This window comes from Chanos chanos, chromosome 6 (genome assembly GCF_902362185.1).
Source record: "Chanos chanos chromosome 6, fChaCha1.1, whole genome shotgun sequence".
In the NCBI taxonomy this organism is placed as follows: domain Eukaryota; kingdom Metazoa; phylum Chordata; class Actinopteri; order Gonorynchiformes; family Chanidae; genus Chanos; species Chanos chanos.
In genome coordinates this window covers 38,575,930-38,593,639 of record NC_044500.1, presented here as the reverse complement: position 1 = coordinate 38,593,639, position 17,710 = coordinate 38,575,930, and the positions used below count along the sequence as shown (strand labels likewise).

General features: G+C 38.9%; 1 protein-coding gene across 3 annotated transcripts in view; it reads left to right on the top strand.

Annotated features, from left to right (window-relative positions):
* The window catches only part of cpne5b (copine Vb), a 75,409-nt gene that overhangs the window by 18,471 nt on the left and 39,228 nt on the right, over positions 1 to 17,710 (top strand). Inside the window, exons 4-7 of one of the 3 annotated variants that reach the window (XM_030776746.1) lie at positions 3,827 to 3,930; positions 5,604 to 5,643; positions 6,450 to 6,464; positions 6,614 to 6,690. In XM_030776746.1, the coding sequence (XP_030632606.1) occupies positions 3,827 to 3,930; positions 5,604 to 5,643; positions 6,450 to 6,464; positions 6,614 to 6,690 (236 nt within the window). Of the gene's footprint in view, positions 1 to 3,826; positions 3,931 to 5,603; positions 5,666 to 6,449; positions 6,469 to 6,613; positions 6,691 to 17,710 lie in introns of all 3 variants that reach the window. The other 2 variants (XM_030776745.1, XM_030776747.1) reach the window with 2 other exon arrangements.

Sequence of the window (17,710 nt, the reverse complement as noted above, 5' to 3'; positions counted from 1 at the left end):
ATTTGATGGGAATCTTTTCCCCTGCGAGATGATCGTAGATTGAGCAAGAACAAAAAAATTGAATACGCGTGTGCGCACGCGCTCTCTCTCTCTCTCTCTCTCTCACACACACACACACACACAAAACCCAACCATTTTTTTTCTCTCTTTTTCAGTTAGATAGGAAACTTTCCTCCAGTGAAATGTTGTGTTCCTAGGGTTTCTACTGCTGGCTTTCACTGAACAAATCACCTGAGTCTCTTCTCACACAGCATGTGGTCAAGTTTGTACCCCTCCTCTTCCTCCTCCCTCCTCTCCTCTCCTCTCCTCCACCATCAAAACAGCTTCACCGCCTGACTCCTGCTAACAAGCAACCCACTTTCTCACTAACTGTGTGTTTTAGCTTCACTTTTCTTTTTTAAAACTGCCCGCTGTAAATCTGTTAATCTTCAGTCTGTACCGCTGTTGGGATAAACTACAGCGTTCCCTTTTCTCTATGAAAATTGAACTAATGAATCAGAGGAGGAGGAGAGCCCAAGTGTTTCGAGTGAAATTTATGGCTGTTTTACTCTCCCGGTACATTCTCTGAGTTTCCAGCCGCGGCGAATGATTCAGTTTTGTGTTGTTTGTGTGAATAACTTTCGACATGCGAGGCTGAAAGTTAGCGACAGATGAACGCACCTGCAGGACACTTGTAGATGACTGTGTGGGCAATGACAGCTGGCCATTACAGTAAATGTAGCTCTGCATCACTTCTTAGCTTAGTCTATTTTTATCATCAGACAGCAATGATTCAATGTGAATTAGAGGAGAAACGCGTCATTAAGGAAATCAAGCGTCAGTGTGGAAAATAATTTACTTAATGGGTTTGTCTTTTTTTTTTTTTTTTTTTATTCATTGTGTTTATTTTTTTTTTTCAATGATTAAGTAGGTAACTGAGAATCTTTGGGATGTTTTACCTGTGCATTTGTTTATCTATTTAACATTTCTGATGGAATCTTAAAGTTCTGAGATCTTAAAGTTCATTCTTCCACTCCAGTGCAAATCCAATTCACAACACTTGCCCTGTGACACTCGGTGGTGAACCCAGACTCAGAATAGCAGTCATTAGAGCCGCTTCCTTCCTCCGTCGACGGCGAGTGAGGATTCGTTTGGTCGGATAGTATGCAGATGCGATGTTGTTTTGTGGCAATCTGACAAGCTTGACCTTTTCTTCCATTTTCTGTGTATTGGATGATTCATTCTGTTTTGCTAGTGTGTCGCGGATCTCTGGGTGAGTCACTCCTCCATATCTAATGTCTCTGTAGTCTGTTAGGGTGAAGTAGGTTTCTGCTCATACAAGAGTTTCAAATCCAAATCTACTGGTCATCCGCTCGCGTCATGAGATTCATACCCATGGATGGACTATATGAGACATCTTTAGGAAGCGGTGCTCAAGAGAAGGACTCAAAAAAATAAAATAGTTGAAGTATGATTGTTTGAGGAATCAAGCCCAACTCTATCCATGTTGCTACCAGTGAACAGTGCCAAATTTCTAATCTGTGTGGAATATAGGAGATGACTGTTTGGAGAAGAGTTGACAAAGAACAAAAAGGAAGAACTGGTTCAGTTTCCAGAACATTCCAAATGATAACACAAGAATAGATTTCAAAAAGACAGTTATCACATGTGGATTGATTTCCCAGAATAAAGGCTCTTTCCCTGTGTGGCTGTGTGGGAGCTTGTGTTTAAAGGATGACCAGAGTATGTTGGCAGTTCTGTGTGTGTGTGCTTTCTGTGACCAGTCAAGGATAGAATTGTCTTGGCACTGGTTTGTTTGTGAGATAAGGCTTGAGACCAGAGATTTCATGTCTGATTCTCATCAGATCAGCAGCCTGTTGCCAGCAAATGAACATTTTAAAAATTGGTGGCTTCCTTTTTCTCTGGCTGAAACACAATATGATTTTTCAACATGACTTGCCATGTGTGCAAATTTCCAAATATAATCAAGTTGTTTTTTTACCTTGCAGTGCACTGGCTCAAATTTTATTTATTTATTTATTTATTTTTGGGCTGTGACCTTTGTTCTCATTAAGGTCTAGAGTAAGTTTTTCTTTCTTTCTTTATTCATTTATTTATGAGTTATCCCTCAGTTAGACCCCAGTGCTACACAGAAAAAAACCTGTTTGCTTTAAATAATAGAGAAAATGCAAATGCTGCTTTAAAACAGAGCTGTGCTATCACAACTTTGTTTGTGGAGAAAATCTTTCAATACGGCATCACATAATGAGCTATTTCAATATTTGAGAGATTCAGTAAAATCAGCCCGTATAGCTCATACAAACACATGTAATTGAACTAAATTAAGGCTCCATTAAGATGATGCTACCACTAATATATTCAGTTAACATGAAGGAAGTGTTCTGCATGGAGAGGTATTCATTACAGCAATACTGTCCACTTATTTTCAAACCAGTGTTTGCTTGCTACAGGGCTCACAGCCTGGATGCCCCAGTAAAGGTTACACTAATTCAGCTCTTTGCTGAAGTCACTCTTAGGTTATGTGGTTGATTATTCAGAAATAAAAACTGTATCCTGCGCTCATCCTGAGAGTTACCATGGGACTTGGATGGAAAAGTTTGCAAACGATCTGTTGAAGAACCTATTGATTTTAACCTGTGCAGGTTACTGAATGAGATCTTACATATTATTGCTATGACAAAAAAAAAATGATATGACTGTGCAATTGTATGAAGTATGGCTTCATATGTTGTTTTGAAGTGCACATTTTTTGTACTGTATGAATCTTCTCAGTGCATAATATCTCGCTCTTTACCTAATAACTGATATGCACTGAGACAAAAATATATACAAGAAAACTCACGACACCCGATTAGATAGGAAATGTATCCGAATCCAGTCTCATGTCTGGTATATGTGTGGACTTTGACAGCCCTTCTGATTTTCTTTATGTAACTACTTTGCCTAAAGCATGACCATAATATGTGCTACTGCACTGAATTACATATGGGTAGGGAGCATAGCATGCATTTGCTTCCGTGCTTAGATAAAGGCAAACACTGTTACCGTTTTTATTCAACATCTTTTAAGCATCAATTGATGATAAAAGGCTCTGCATATAAGGTTTTTATTTATTTATGCAATCTTAGATCTTTCTGACACTGAATTATTCATGATAAACACAAATTGCTGTGTGAACAAATAGCAGCTTGCACAGTATCAGGAACAGAACCAGGAAAGCAATGCACCACACAACTACACAGAAGGTGGCTTAGCATTGTCCATATCACATTTACTTAAAGAATGAAGGCAGGGTACAATTACCATTATTTTGTCCCCTTTGAGGAAAATAGGCTAAATAATTGAGTACTGTGCTCCTCGCTGGTTTTCCCCGGAACCGTACACTGTTCAGTGAAAAATCCTACTAATTAAACGGGCGTAATTGTCACCAATGTCTTGTGCTCTTGTGCTTGATGAGTGGGCACACAGTTGTAATTAGTACTGGCAGCTTGGATCTGCATCTTCACTGCGTCTTCTCTGCCCAGCGTGAGAGCTCTCACCTCAGCAAATCAATCCTTAAGCTTGAGATGTGTTTCTGGAGCCTGGGAGACGGAGTGGAGCGGAAGGCTGTGGGGGTTGGGAAGCACACTCGTTAGATGTTTTTTTAGTTGCAAAAGAAGCTGGGATTTCCAGCCTAACTCATAATTCTCTGTTCACCTGACTAACTGCTGTAATTTCTCTGTTTTTTTTCTTTTTCTTTTTCTCCACTGTTCATTATGTTCCTTCTCCTCTCATATTGTTCCCCCATCTTTCTCTCTTGTGACCTGCCTGTCACTCTAAACCCTAGTTTGGAAGAACAGAGGTGATTGACAACACGCTTAATCCAGACTTTGTCAGAAAGTTCATCTTAGACTACTTCTTCGAGGAGAAGCAGAACTTACGCTTTGACTTGTGAGTACTTCAAATTTCAAAAGATCTTTTTTTTTTTTTTTTTGCTGTGAGATGATTTTTTGTCAAAAGTTTGAAGGATGTTTTCTTTGTCAGTCAGGTTTGTGATTTTAATGAAATTTCTGTGCTTCACCTGTTGAACTGCAGTCTGTAAAAATGAGAGGTTTCAACTTTAAATGGTTACGTATAGTGTATAAAATCTATTTCTGCACAGGTATAACTCTTGGAGATGAGAGAGAATAGACTTTGATTCATTTGCTACTCCCACATTGTAGAATTCATTAGAGACATCATTGCATCACACACATCAGCATTGTAAATAGCTTAATGTATAATTAAACATTATGCTTCGGTTAATTTTTTAATGATTTCTTTCCCAGTGTTTATAACATAGTCCTATACTTAGACTGTCATTGGTGTATTACTCATTGTGTGGATTTCAGTTAATGGTTTTATGATTTTATGTATATACTAAACTTACAAAAACTCACTAAACTTGGCTGTTATTCAAGCAATCAAAGCCTGAGTCAGATTATAGTCTTTCACATAGCTGAATGTCCAGTTCTGTTCTCAAGAGGTGTTCGGCTAGGCAAGTTTAATATGATATTATTAAGAATATTCTGAATAATAAGAATGATATGAATAAGACATCTTCAGGCACAGAGATATGACTTTCACAGGGAAACACGAACAAAGCTTTGTTTTGCATAGAGAGAAGATCTGAAATGTGGTTTTGTCATTACTTAAAAAGCTCTTTTGCATGGAAATCAGGGAGACTGCACAAGACCTCTGCATTAACAAATATGAGTTCAGATTTACAATGATTTTCCATTGTTTCATTTAACTGGGCTATTTCATGGGCCAATTAAAAAAAAAAAATATTTTTTAAAATTGTGTTCAGATTTCCTTATCCTGAGCTTACATAGTTTTGTAGAGAATTTCATAGTATGTTAATCATATCATGATTTACACAGTAATACTTAGGGAGCATTGTGTCGTTTTAATCAAAATGGTTTTGGAATTGGATAGTTTTAAAAGTTAATTGTCTTACTTTCATATTATTGGATGAATGATTCTTCATTCAAACAATTGTTTGAATGTGAGGAAAACTGCTACGAAGTGTCATGGTGAGTTCCATTTCTGTCTGTTTGAAGACAGACAGCCTCTGCCCCCTTTAAGTCCTTTCAAAAGACTCAAAAGACCCTTTGAACTTCTTCAAATACCCACCCTGACAGCCTCGTTTAACATATAGATAATGATATATGACAGTTCTATAATGGGTTAGGACCCTGTGAGATTGAGGTAAGGGATGACTTGAAATGTAAATAAGACTTGAAATGTGACACAGACACAGACACACACACACACACACACACACACACACACATACATACACACAATCCTAATCTCAATTTTTAAGCCACTTCATAATGTCCTCATAATGATAGCACTGGCTTTTAAAGTTGATATGAATCAGTGAAAACATACTGTTTTCTTCAGTCCAATGTAAAAAAGCAGTGTGATTATGTGATATGTGATTGGTCTGTGATATTCATGCATATTCCTCAGTAAATTATTTAAATCTGTAAAATATCACTTCAGACATTTCATTTTCCAGTGTGTGTTCACTTGTGGAGACCAGGGCTTACTGGCTGTTTTTCTTTCTTCATTTACAGATATGATGTTGACTCTAAAAGTCCTGACCTGTCGAAACACGTGAGTGGAAAAGAACTTCACTGTTGGTGACATCACAAGATGTAGCAGATCATATAACCTGCATGCACCATAAATGGGACCCCTGGACATATGCAAATCAAATTACGTCACATTTCAGAGATCCAAATATATGACTGAATGTCATAAACTTCTCTGAATAATTAATATTGAGAAGAATAAAAGCTATTTCCCATACTGTTTGTATTCCATGTAATGCCCATTCAGTATAAGACAAAATTTATAATATTTGACTTGATTGATTTAAATTCATTTCAGTGAAGTGCATTTGACTATCCTCACGTAGAGTAGTTTTGATATTTTCTCCTTTGCTCTCAAAGCTTTTTGAATCCAAAAATACTGTTGGTCAGCGTTTGAGAATGAGTAATAACTGTGGTTATTTAACACGGCTAGGAAAATGGCTGTTTTGTCTTTGGTACTGCTCTGGCTATAACAGTTGGAGAGGAATTTAAATGGAGACAAAAAGCGTTGTGCAAGCCATTCATTCACAAATTAGTCAAAACTACTGTCTCAAATCATATGTGTTTACATTTGCATACAAAATATATTTGGATTCCAAATATGATTTGCATATTCCCTGCATATCCTTTCTTTTTTTTTTATTGCTTTAAGTTTTGCTCATGGTGGTTTGTCTGTATATTCTCACTGTTTTTGGAACGATTTTGGATTGTGGTGCTAGGGTCTGGGCCTTGGAGTGGCCAGTTTTGGGTACTGTTTTTGTGTTCTGTGGTTTCTGTTACATGCTGTACTCTGTTGTTAATCCGGCTGCCTGCTCTCCCTCCCGGAAGCCGTCCGAATCCAGCGTACGTCTATGCCTTTCCTTTTACTACTGTAGCTAGAGAACAGAAGAACCTCTGCTGTGAGATATGATTATCCCTTACCTTGTGTGTATAGGACCGCCATTCCTCCACCCGTTTTACCCTCTTGCTCCCTCTCCTTTCTGCTCCTCCAGGACTTTTTGGGTCAGATGTTCTGCACCCTTGGAGAAATTGTGGGCTCACCAGCCAGTCGTCTGGAGAAGCCTCTTGGGTGAGTGACTTGCATATGTTACCAAACCCACTTCACGGCTAAACATTAGAGTCACTAAGCTCATTTGGAGTCACATTAGTATTGTTATTGTTTATGTGGTAATTACAAGCACCAAGGTTATGAGAACCTATGCTTTGAGTTGTTGGTGGTTAAAAAACTGAAAAAGGCGTTGAACCACTTGACATTGCCGCTTGGTAATGATTATCATTAACTCACAGCAATGTTTAGAGAGATGGTCTAATTCATATGCATGTAAACTTTACCGAGAATCGTGGGAATAACGCAGAATATTATTTGGTGTTTCAGAAATATCCTCACAACATTAAGTTGTCTTTGGGAGAATGCAACCTTTAATGTATAGTTTTGAAATAGATTATGTAAGCCATGTCCCTTCATATACATGACAGGAGACAGGAATTTCAAAATCGAAGATTCTACATTCTCTCACTCTGATATAGTGTTTTGTGATGTGAGAAAGATGAGAGTTGTCCAGAAGACGAGAAAAATAATCTTGAATCTTGAAAACGGAGATGTTTTCAGAATGTGTTGTTGTTTAAAACTCGAGCCTACAGATACATACCTCGCCTCAGAGGCAGTGGAGTGTGAGGAAATGCATTGTATGTATGTGTGTGTGGGGGGGTGGGGGCTTGCCATTGATTAATGCACAAAGATAACTGTTTACCTGAGGGGCCACAACAACAGCCCCCCCAAGAACAGGCTAAATTGTTTCTTTTGACCCAGGGGGCCATCAGAGAAAGCTGTGGAGCTGAGTGTATCGCCAGAGTAGCTCGGACATCCATCTGCAAGCTGATGGGGTCTTGCTGTGCATATATTTCCATACATCAGAGGAGATATTGAATTTGCCCTTGTGTCAGTGCTGTGGGGTAGAAACCCCCATGAGACCCCTTCTTTCCACATTCTTTGTCTTAGGATTTTCATATGCGGCATGGATGGAAGAACCAAAAAATATTGAGGACCCAGCTAATCAGTGTTTTGGAACGAGGTGATGAGCCTCGTGCAGATTTAAGGATGATAATTTATGGCTGGTCTCTGTCTTTAGGTAATGCGTGTCGGTCCATTGAGGAGTTTGAATTCGAGGAGCTTGTTCAGAGTGTGACCTGTGTTGCATTAGATTCTTGCTTCCGTGATGAAGTCTATTACAAATTGCAGTAGATGTAAATGTCAAGAGCCGTAGTTAGATGAACAAGGGCAGCGGTGGCGAAGGCATAAGTGGCTTTTAGTGTTCAGTCGCCACCTTCCAGGACCCCACAATCACAGCACACTCTGCACATTTGTCTATGTCTCAGGAGGGAGGGTTAAGGAGGCTGGTGGCAATGTTGCAATCTGGTTTTTTAACAGTTTAATAAGCTTTTTAAAGCCGCAGTGCACTTACTTCAACCCCTCACGGAACATCTACCTTCGGTCCATCTCTCTCTCTCTCTCTCTCTCTCTCTCTCTCTCTCTCTCCTCTCTTTCTCTCTCTCCTCTCTTTCTCTATCTACCTCCCTCACTTTCTTATTCATTGCCCTTCTCCTATACATTCTACACTCCCATACATTCTGCACTCTTTCATACAGCAGTCCTCCACATGTCCAAACAAACATAGGACAATGAAATTATGAGTAAATATTGAGTAAAAAATAATTGGTGCGTACCCATTATCATCACCACGGCATTGTTTTGCACCTGTGTCGTACGTTAGACAGCTTTCTTTTGTCTCTTTAAATTACGCCTGGTATTTTTGTCAGCCATGGCTTTTTTTTTTTTTTTTTTTTACTATCATCAGCCACGTGGGAAAATAACGCTTACACTTCTGCACAAACAGAAACACAAAAGGTGTTTTGTCCTCCATTTCCCCTCCTCACTTCTTTTAATTCTATTGCCTTTAATCTTCAGGAAATTAGACTACATGTTAATTAATGTGGTTGGGGGGGGTGGGTTTTGATCATGAAAGAAAACCAGACAAGTGAAGAGTGGGAGCATGAAGAAAAGAGAACGGACACAGAGCGTGAAAACGGTGTAGGACAGAGGGATGTATAATCAGTAAGTCTCTGTAGTCCTGTGGCGGAGTAGAAATACGGAAGAGAAGAGGATCCTCTGGGGAATGAGGAGAGTAAGAATAGATTTAACCAGCATATAATGAGTCTACATCAGCAAGTACTTACACGTATGTTGTCACTATATACAAAATAGTCCAAGACATGTTCAGAAGACACTTCAATTCTGTACCGTCCTCAACAGTCTAATTAACCGTGCGTGCAGTGAGATGGGAATTTCTTCTCTGTCACTTACTTCTGTGTCGGTGACTGTTATGCTAGTCAAAAGCAACAATGAAATAATCTCGTCCGTCCCAAGGTTGGAAATAAATTATTCTTTCGCTCAGATAAATGCTGCATGCCCCGGCCTTTTCAGAAATTTGTTTCAGATATTTGTTTTTCAGAGTTCGTATGCATAGGCTGTCAAAAGATGTGCAGCACGGTAAAACAGTAAAACATGGTTAAACCTGTCAGGGAGGTAGTCGACCGATGGTGTTTCAGAGGACAGGAATGCTTAAATAATCTGAGACAATACATAAAACGTCCATATGGATTCCAAAGGAGTACATGTACTCAAAATAGATTCATTTATAACTGTCAAGACATATCAAAGAAATACAACAACTGCTGCAACTACTAGCATAGGGACACAACATGTCCACTGTGTGTCCCTCCCCAAAACTGTTACACATAAAGAATGTGTAGTTATGTATACACTATCAACCAGCTATGGGGAAACTGAGAGAGCAGAACAGCAAAATGAAAGGTCTTTTGTAGTTCTTTCACATCACAGCATAAAATATCTCTCTCTTTTTGTACTTCCCTCATAAAGATTTGAAATTTAAATATATTTTTCACTTTCATGGTTTTTTCTTTTTTTTTTTTTAGGTCTTGTTCAAAACAGTAAGAACAGGAAATACTGTCCAGATCTGAAGACTTGCTCATGTATTAATGAAAAACTTTACTCGTATTCCATTGCAACAGCCGTGACACTGATGACTGTGCTGTGAATACAGTTGAAGACTGTGGTTGCACTAATAATGAAAGAAAACTAATCCATGCAGTGTTCACTTACACAGCAAAAAAGGGGTGTTATATCCATCTCTTCACTTGAATATAATTTCCCTCAAGCAAAGGCCTTGATCATATGTTAACAGTGTTACAGTATCCTAGGTTACAGTAACCTAGGTGCAATATCTGACTACAGAGCCCCCATAGTTTTGGTTGTATTACATTATTATGAATGGCAGTTCATGGTAATCCCTGCAGGCCTTCATCATATGAGAGAAGATGCATGCCTAAATAGGATCAGATGCATTGAACTGAGACAGGCTGTTTATTGCCTTTGCAATTTCACTACTCTCTGTTACGGCGGTTGGGAGGGATTAGCAATGGCAGCAAGATTGGAAGGTGTGAAGAACATGCTTGTGTTACTGAAGGGACCTCTGTTGTTTTCATAATATGTAAAATGAAAGAATATGTTTGTATAGTTCACAATAATGACTATTATATTATGGAGATGTGTCTCTGTCTGCTATATACATTCTGTTATTTTCTTCAGCACTCTAATTGATTGTCCTCTGTCATCTGGTGCGTATTTCGTCTTCCTGTTTGCAGTTGTGCCATGTTAACATCTTTTGACGTAGCCACACAACAACCTAGAATTAGTACAAAGTATTATGTGTATGTCGTGTTCATTCCAATACAATGAAAATTCTAGGAGTAATGCTATGGAAAATGCACAAACGATTGGAAATAATTTTGTACCAGAGAACATTCAATGCCGTGGCAGTGAGGACTCATTGGATTTGTCAGTCTGGTGCAGAAGAGCTTTTACAATATTCATACAGGATTGGACGATATGATGAAAAAGTCCATTCTCTTTGTGCCCCTCATTCCTTGTCAGAAGAATAATAAGAATTTAAAAAAACAATTTAACTGTGACTTTGCATGAATTATTAAAATTCTCTGTGAAACGGTACTTTTCATATTCTGTTTGAGATCCTCCATAGCAGTCATAACCGTCTTGAATTTTCTTGAAGTTTTTGATGTTGAGGAGGAAGTGCCAGGGATTGGTTGACGTGGCACCTTCTCTTCTGTGACAGGAGAAAACGCTGTCTCTCCTGACTGCGCTACACAAACATTAATCATTACGGAGAGACAGAGAAAAAAAAAAAAACGTTTGAATTTTAATTTAGTTCCTATTCTAATATAAATATGTTTAATGAACCCAAACACAGAGAGACAGATTTGGCATATAGACTAAACAGTGTAAATGTAAGAAGGACACACAGTATCAGAAGGTGGAGAGACTGTGCATCCTTAGCAGTCCTGGTGCTCTGCTAGCGTTCATCTTGACAACCCTGCTCAAGGACAGAGATTTGAGTTGAATATTTCTGAAGGAGTTGATTTAAGCCTGTTCTTCTTCATAACATGTGGAAGTTGCTCTGGTTTTAACAACAGTGTTGTAAGTGGTTGCTGACTATTATGCCCATTTAATTACTTTCCACAGTCCTCAAAATAAAACCTTACATTTGACCTCCTCTTGTGACTGATAAACAAGAAAGTGAAGAGAAAGAGAGGTTGACAGCTGGTCAGTCAAGTCAAAGTCCAACTATTACAACCATACCAAGCTAAACTGCTTAGCTAATCGTTCATCTGAATCATGTTTTTAGGTAGCTAACAGCAAAACAGAAAAGGAAACTGAGATATCAACACTTTTTTTTTTCACCCTTTTGTAATTCAAAGTTGATTTGGATTTACCTGGCAGAACAGGGTTTTGACAGCAGTACAATTTCAAAGTAACATTTCGCATTGATCCCCTTTCCCTAGCCCTCTGCGGACATCTCCTGAGACATCAGCAAAAGTCAAAAGCTAACTTTTATCAAAAGATAGTTTTGTTTGTGCATGTCAGGGGTGATAACAGCATGTCTTTATCGCATCTGTCTTTGGTGCTACTTCACAAGCTAACGTAGCGTCAGCTCCTATCTCGAATGAAACCGGATGGGCAATGCAAAGTGATGGAACAGAAAGGAGAGTCAGTGAGAGAACAGGGGTGTGGGGACAGACAAAAGTGCAGCCTGTCTTACTAATAAGGATTATAATGTTAATAAATACGAAACAGATCTTTAAGGCGTGGTTCTGCACGTGAGTGCAGTTCATCAAACGCTTTGCATTTGAAAACCGAGTACAGAGAAGAAAGCTGTACATCTAATCTCAGTTTGAGACAACAGCTGAGAGAACAATCACGCATATTGAGGGCCGTGCCTCTTCCTTGTACAGCACTCACCATACCTCTGTCGCTCAAGAAGTATTTTGATGATTGAAAAAGCTTTTAAGAGTTGAACTGAAACAAAATTATTTGCCACATTGATTTTGGATTGTTTGTTGCTTCTTCCTCCTACGACTAAGTCGAATATCAGTCGATTACTGTGACTACTTTCCCCAGTGTCATAAATACAAACATATTTATTTGTTTGTCTTTCTTTTGCTTGTCCACACCTGCTGTTTCCTCAAGAATAAAGAGAGATGTTAGACGCAGCGTTGTGATAGGTACCACATTTATTTTTACCACTGAACCTGTGTTTTAAGCGGCCTTGGGATATAGTTTGGTATGTTACATAATTGACAGCTGAAATATGTTTTTTTCAGAAATGTGAGTTTGCTGGGCTAACAATACATCAACATTTTGAGGGGTTAAGAAGCATAGCATCCACATGGCATGAAAAAAAAAATCATTTCAAATGTGCCACAGGCAGCTCTGCAAAAATGGAAATAAAGAAATAGCTTTATCTGAAATTAGCAATCTGATTTGCGTTTCATGAGAGCAAGGTAATATCCGTACTAGCCTACTCTAGCTGTGGTATGCATTTCCCAACAGCTTAAATAGGGGGGGGAAGGAGCAGTGCATTTGATTGATCATTTTTTGAAGTGGCTGTTCTGCGTGGTGGCGACATTTTTCAGATATTGCTTTCTCTTTGGCTAATGTGAGAGATATAACTCCGTGGGAAGGAATATTTGATTTCTCTACAGTCAAAATGTCATTATCATAAAGAAGACATTTTTTTTGCCCCGCTTCTCTTTTGGCAACCTATGCAAAAAGACTTTCTGTAGGCTTTTAAAATGTAGAAGAGTTCAATCTTTTAAACTGAGGTTCTTCTACATTGTTCTGTACTTAATAAATCTGATTCCTTACCTCTACTTCCTTAAATCATACCAGCTTTTTAATCTGCCTTAAGACTCTGCTGTCTCATTACCAACAATTTACGTTTTTCACCAACCTTTGCGGCTCCTGTGGAAGGAGATAGTGACTTAAGTCCAGTCACAAGTAGGAGCCATGAATGGTAGAATCATAACCTCCTTTTTTCAAACCTTGCCCAAACAGGCGTGTGTCCTCTGAGATTTCTCATAATATATCCTGGATATGCAGATATGCACAAATGCACTTGCATAATAAGATTCCGTGGCAAGCTCTCCAAACAGCCCTTTTCAATCTGACATTTGGGCTTGATAAGGACCTTATTTTTAGCTCTTTGAAAGGGGTGACATTTTGTTCTCCATTCAGCTCACTCCTCTGAATCTCACCTTTTGGAAGTTCATAACGTACTTGGCGTGGAATGCACATAGAGATACTGAATGCACAAATTGTCAGGAAGCTGGTTGATATATGAAGCTGCCAGCCAAATGTAGTTATAACTAGGCATTTTACATTTTCAGAGTGTCTTTTTTTTCCTTACTTAGTTCCAATTAGCCAAGCTCATAAGTTTCCATCTCACCATCCAATGGCCACATCTTGCTGGTATGTACTCCCTCCAATATGTTTGGACTGAACCACACTGCCTCTTGTACCTCAAAAATAGCATAGTTTCCATAAGTTCAACCATATCTATATCACTGTTTGCCTCATAGATTTGAGAATAAGAACAACATTTTCTATCTACCCATTTATCCATTTTCTATCTACCTATCTACCCATTTAAGAGAATGCAGTCAGCAGTGTAGTTGTTTGTGGTTCTTTACCACAGACAGCAAAGGTGTCGTGACCAGGATTTGAGCCTAGAATGTTCATAGTTTTGCCTTGGGTTTGGTAGGTCCTTTATTCGGTTTTCCTGTCAGTGTCTGCACATTTTGGCGTGAATTGAAAAAATTATGGCTTTTTCTCTGTCAAAAGTATTTCATGGATCAATTGCTTTACATGTTCCCTTTAACTACAATGTGACAGTTGATTCACAAATCTGGTGACGGCAAGCCGTGTGGAGAGCTGGTAAAGACAGCAGGGGAGGCAGGCAAGCAAGCACACCTGGAGTGGGGAGGATGCTCCTCCTGCTTCCTAAGGCAATGAGCAAGGTTGGCATTTAAGCCCAGTGCTGGTATGGTCTGCTCAGCGTGGTTTAATAAACATCACATCAAGCCCATACTCTCTCTCTCTCTCTCTCTCTCTCTCTCTGTTTCTCTTAGGGTCTATCTGGCTATGTGCCATGGACCCTTCTCTTCTGAGCTAACACATCTCTCCATTCACTCGTCAACACCTGCAGAACCAGTTGGGGCCAACGAGTAGATATTCCCCACGACTAAACGAAAGATATGAATTCCATCACTCACCCTTCTGGAATGTTCTAGCAGCACTGTGGAGGACTGACAGGAAGATAGGGTAAAAGGGGTCTATATGGGAACAAGGGGAAGGAGAGAAAAAGAGTGAGGGAGAAAGAAAAGGGGGAGAGAGAGAGAGAGATACGGCAAAGTGGAGTCTCAATCCCCACGATCCATGCTCTGAAGGAGAGTAATGACTGTGTGTGTAATTACTGCTAGAGGGTCTCTTTTACCTCCCTCAGCTCAACCGTTCCTCTCTCTTTCCTCCTCCCTCTCCTACTAAGTACCTACAAGATAAATGGCAGGAGACTGAATGGTTGGTTGCTATTCTCGATTCTACACATGCTTGGTACTGTAAAGAAAGAAAAAAGAAAGAAAAAAAAGAACTAGAGGATTTGGAAATCGTCAGTTTATTTGCCCCTTTTTTGCTTTTTAAACGGGTAGAGCGTTATCTATGTCTTGGGAGAGGGGAGTGTTTTTGATTTATTTAGGTCTGTAGGATCACAGGATGTGGTTTATATTGCTGCCCTGATTCACACTGTAGCTCTCAGGGAATAAGGACACAACATTAATGCATTAATGCACTTGTGCTCTCCTCCTAGTGAGACACAGCAGGAGTTAAGAGTAATACTGGCTCTATTTTAACTAATTGAGGTGTAGACACACGTCTGTTTTTTGCTCCTAAGCTCATGAAATGTCAGTCTACAAAGAAGCGTTGTTTATCTAAATAAGAAGATGTGATGTTGTTCATGGACCTTAGCGTGGCTGACCAGAGTTTGAAGCGTTGTTATGAATAGGTATTGAATGGGAGTGGTAAGGGTTATGGTTGGAGCAGAGGTTGGTGTTAATAGTGAAGAGAAGTTGGCCATGGACCGGAATAATAAGTGAAAATGCTGTGCCCTGCAGGGAACCTTCCCAGTTTATTACCCAGCATTTGGTGCAGACAGATGGTTGGATGTTATATCCTTTGGCTAAAAGCTTTATACACGAGTAAGAAAAGCAAATTGGATGTAAACTACTTTTATATCTAAACGTTGTATGTACATGCCAACACATAGTTGATGAGCAAGATAAGATGATAATAAATGTAAGTTTACTCCAGGTTATAGCAAGATTGACAGTGATAGCGAATGCAGAACAACAAGCACATTTAAAGAAAACCAGAGGACTCAACCATCTCACTCAAATGAAAAAGGGCCAGGTTCAGTTCCCACCCTTTACACATTAGCTATCTCATCTAGAGGAGCAGACACCAGTCCAGAATAGGACTGGGGTTCCACTATGCTGCTTCATTTTTGGTTGATATTTTGAATGCGGTCCATTTCAATTCCCACAGTTTATTTATTTATTTATTTATTTTTTACTGCTTGAATTATAGCCAACTAAAAGCTTTGATCTCTTGCCCAAAGGATTTCTCCGCTGGAGGAGGTCAGAATTCAAGATTCCACCAGGAACATTTAATTGTTCTTCTGTTTGGCAGTTTTTGATTTAGCTGAAGTTGTCTGGCTAATTCAGAAAGGAATCCTTCTGTGGGATGTCCCTCTGGGTGATCTGCTTAGACTGTGCTTCTTTAGGCTGTGGTTGCAAAGCTAAAAAACAAAACTCACCACGATTGTTGTGAGTCCCCGTGGAAAGTCTAAGCTCATGAAACAAAGATGAATTCCTTAAAATCACTCATCTGTCCCCTTTTTCAGTCCAGCGTCAAAACTTAACAAAGTTCAAGCTAACAGAAATCATCTCAAAACAAAACTCATTGTACTTGTCATATTTAAAACAGTTTCCAGCTCCAAGCTGTTTTCCCTCGAGTTTTTATATTAGTCCTTAACTTCTGCTGATTGCCATCTGGTTAGCCTTGTTGCTGTAGGAAGTTCTTGTATGGACCAGGAAGTGTATGGAGACAGTATTCTCTGATGTATCTGCCCCCTTATTTGTCGCCTGGTTCCTGTTTTTTTGCCTTCGGGATGTTAAATTTGACAGTGGAAACATCTAGAAATAATAATGAGAAACCATTAAAACCAAACATTTCATGCTTAAAAATGTATATTTCCCCCAACTTCAGTAAAAAAGAATTCTCAAACTTACTATGAAAAAATAAATGTGTGACGATGAAAAAGAAGTGAGATGAAAAGGAAAAAAAGATGAAAGGGTTGTCTTCTAGCTACCTATGTTATCAACTGTGACAGCAGACTTTTACAGCAAGAATTCTTTAATCAAAATACTGTATTACTGTCTCTGTGTCTTTCCTATTTGTACAAGAGGAAAATAGATGTTACATACACAGTGTAAGGGAGTTGGTGAAGAAATAACTGCTCATTTCAGTAATATGCTGGATTTCCATAACCTCCCTGGGCCTAGTTTCCCAGTGTATCAGTAAATGCATTTCACAGTTGTACATTTTTCAGTGTATTCACCATAAACTTTCATTGTATTGTCCTTGTTGGATTATTCTTTTAATACTCATATTTTTAAGGTTCATTGGAGAATGACATAAGTCCCACTGTAACAGATAAATAGCACATGCTTTTCAAAGCAACCTTAGGCGTTATTACTGTGATTAGTCCATGGTGAATTTATCAGTGGGGTCCATGAGATGAAACTAAAATGTGAAGCACACAAAATATTCCACTTCAGATATGCCAGTAATTATACAGTGTGCTAAATGTGAAACCTGGAGGTTACATGGCTTTGAGCAGACAGGAACAGAGACGTCTGATATTCAAAAGCAAACAAAAAAAAATCCTCTCTTCTTTCTTTCCTTTCTTTTCACAAGACCGAAAGCGCAGAGAAACAAAACAAAAGGAGAGGTGTTGGGAAGCAAACAATCAACTGTGATAACACTATTTACTTTTCTATATCTTTTTTTTTTCTTATTTGTAGAAAAACAGATGTGTCCATGTAATCTTTTATTCATGTGTTTAAAAAAAAAAAAAAATCCCGGGGACAGGTTTTTTAACTGATCTGTGAAAATTTACATCCACAACATTCTCTTCAGGGAAATCTGTGATATATTATGTTGCAAATGTGCAGGTGTACCAGTAAAATATTACGGGGTAGAGGTGTGAATGAGAATATTTTGATATTTTGGAAATAGGTTGAGCTGAGCCACAACCCCCCCCCCTCCCCCCTCTGTGAAAATACTAGAGGGTGTTCCTTTTTTTATAACTCCTCAGCTGCATCCATCCTTGACTCCTACCTTCCCCTCTTTATTTGATTTGATCCCTGTTGTCATAAGCTTTGGAACATAAAAAGAAATGGTTTCAGCATGTGCTACTGATGTTGTAATCAGGTGGTATCGAGCGACCTGTCTCAGTGTAAATGTGTATGGTGTATTTTGTCAGTACGTATCTGTAGGATACATTTCTGATGGTAATAGTGTGATGTGGGTACTTTCAGAA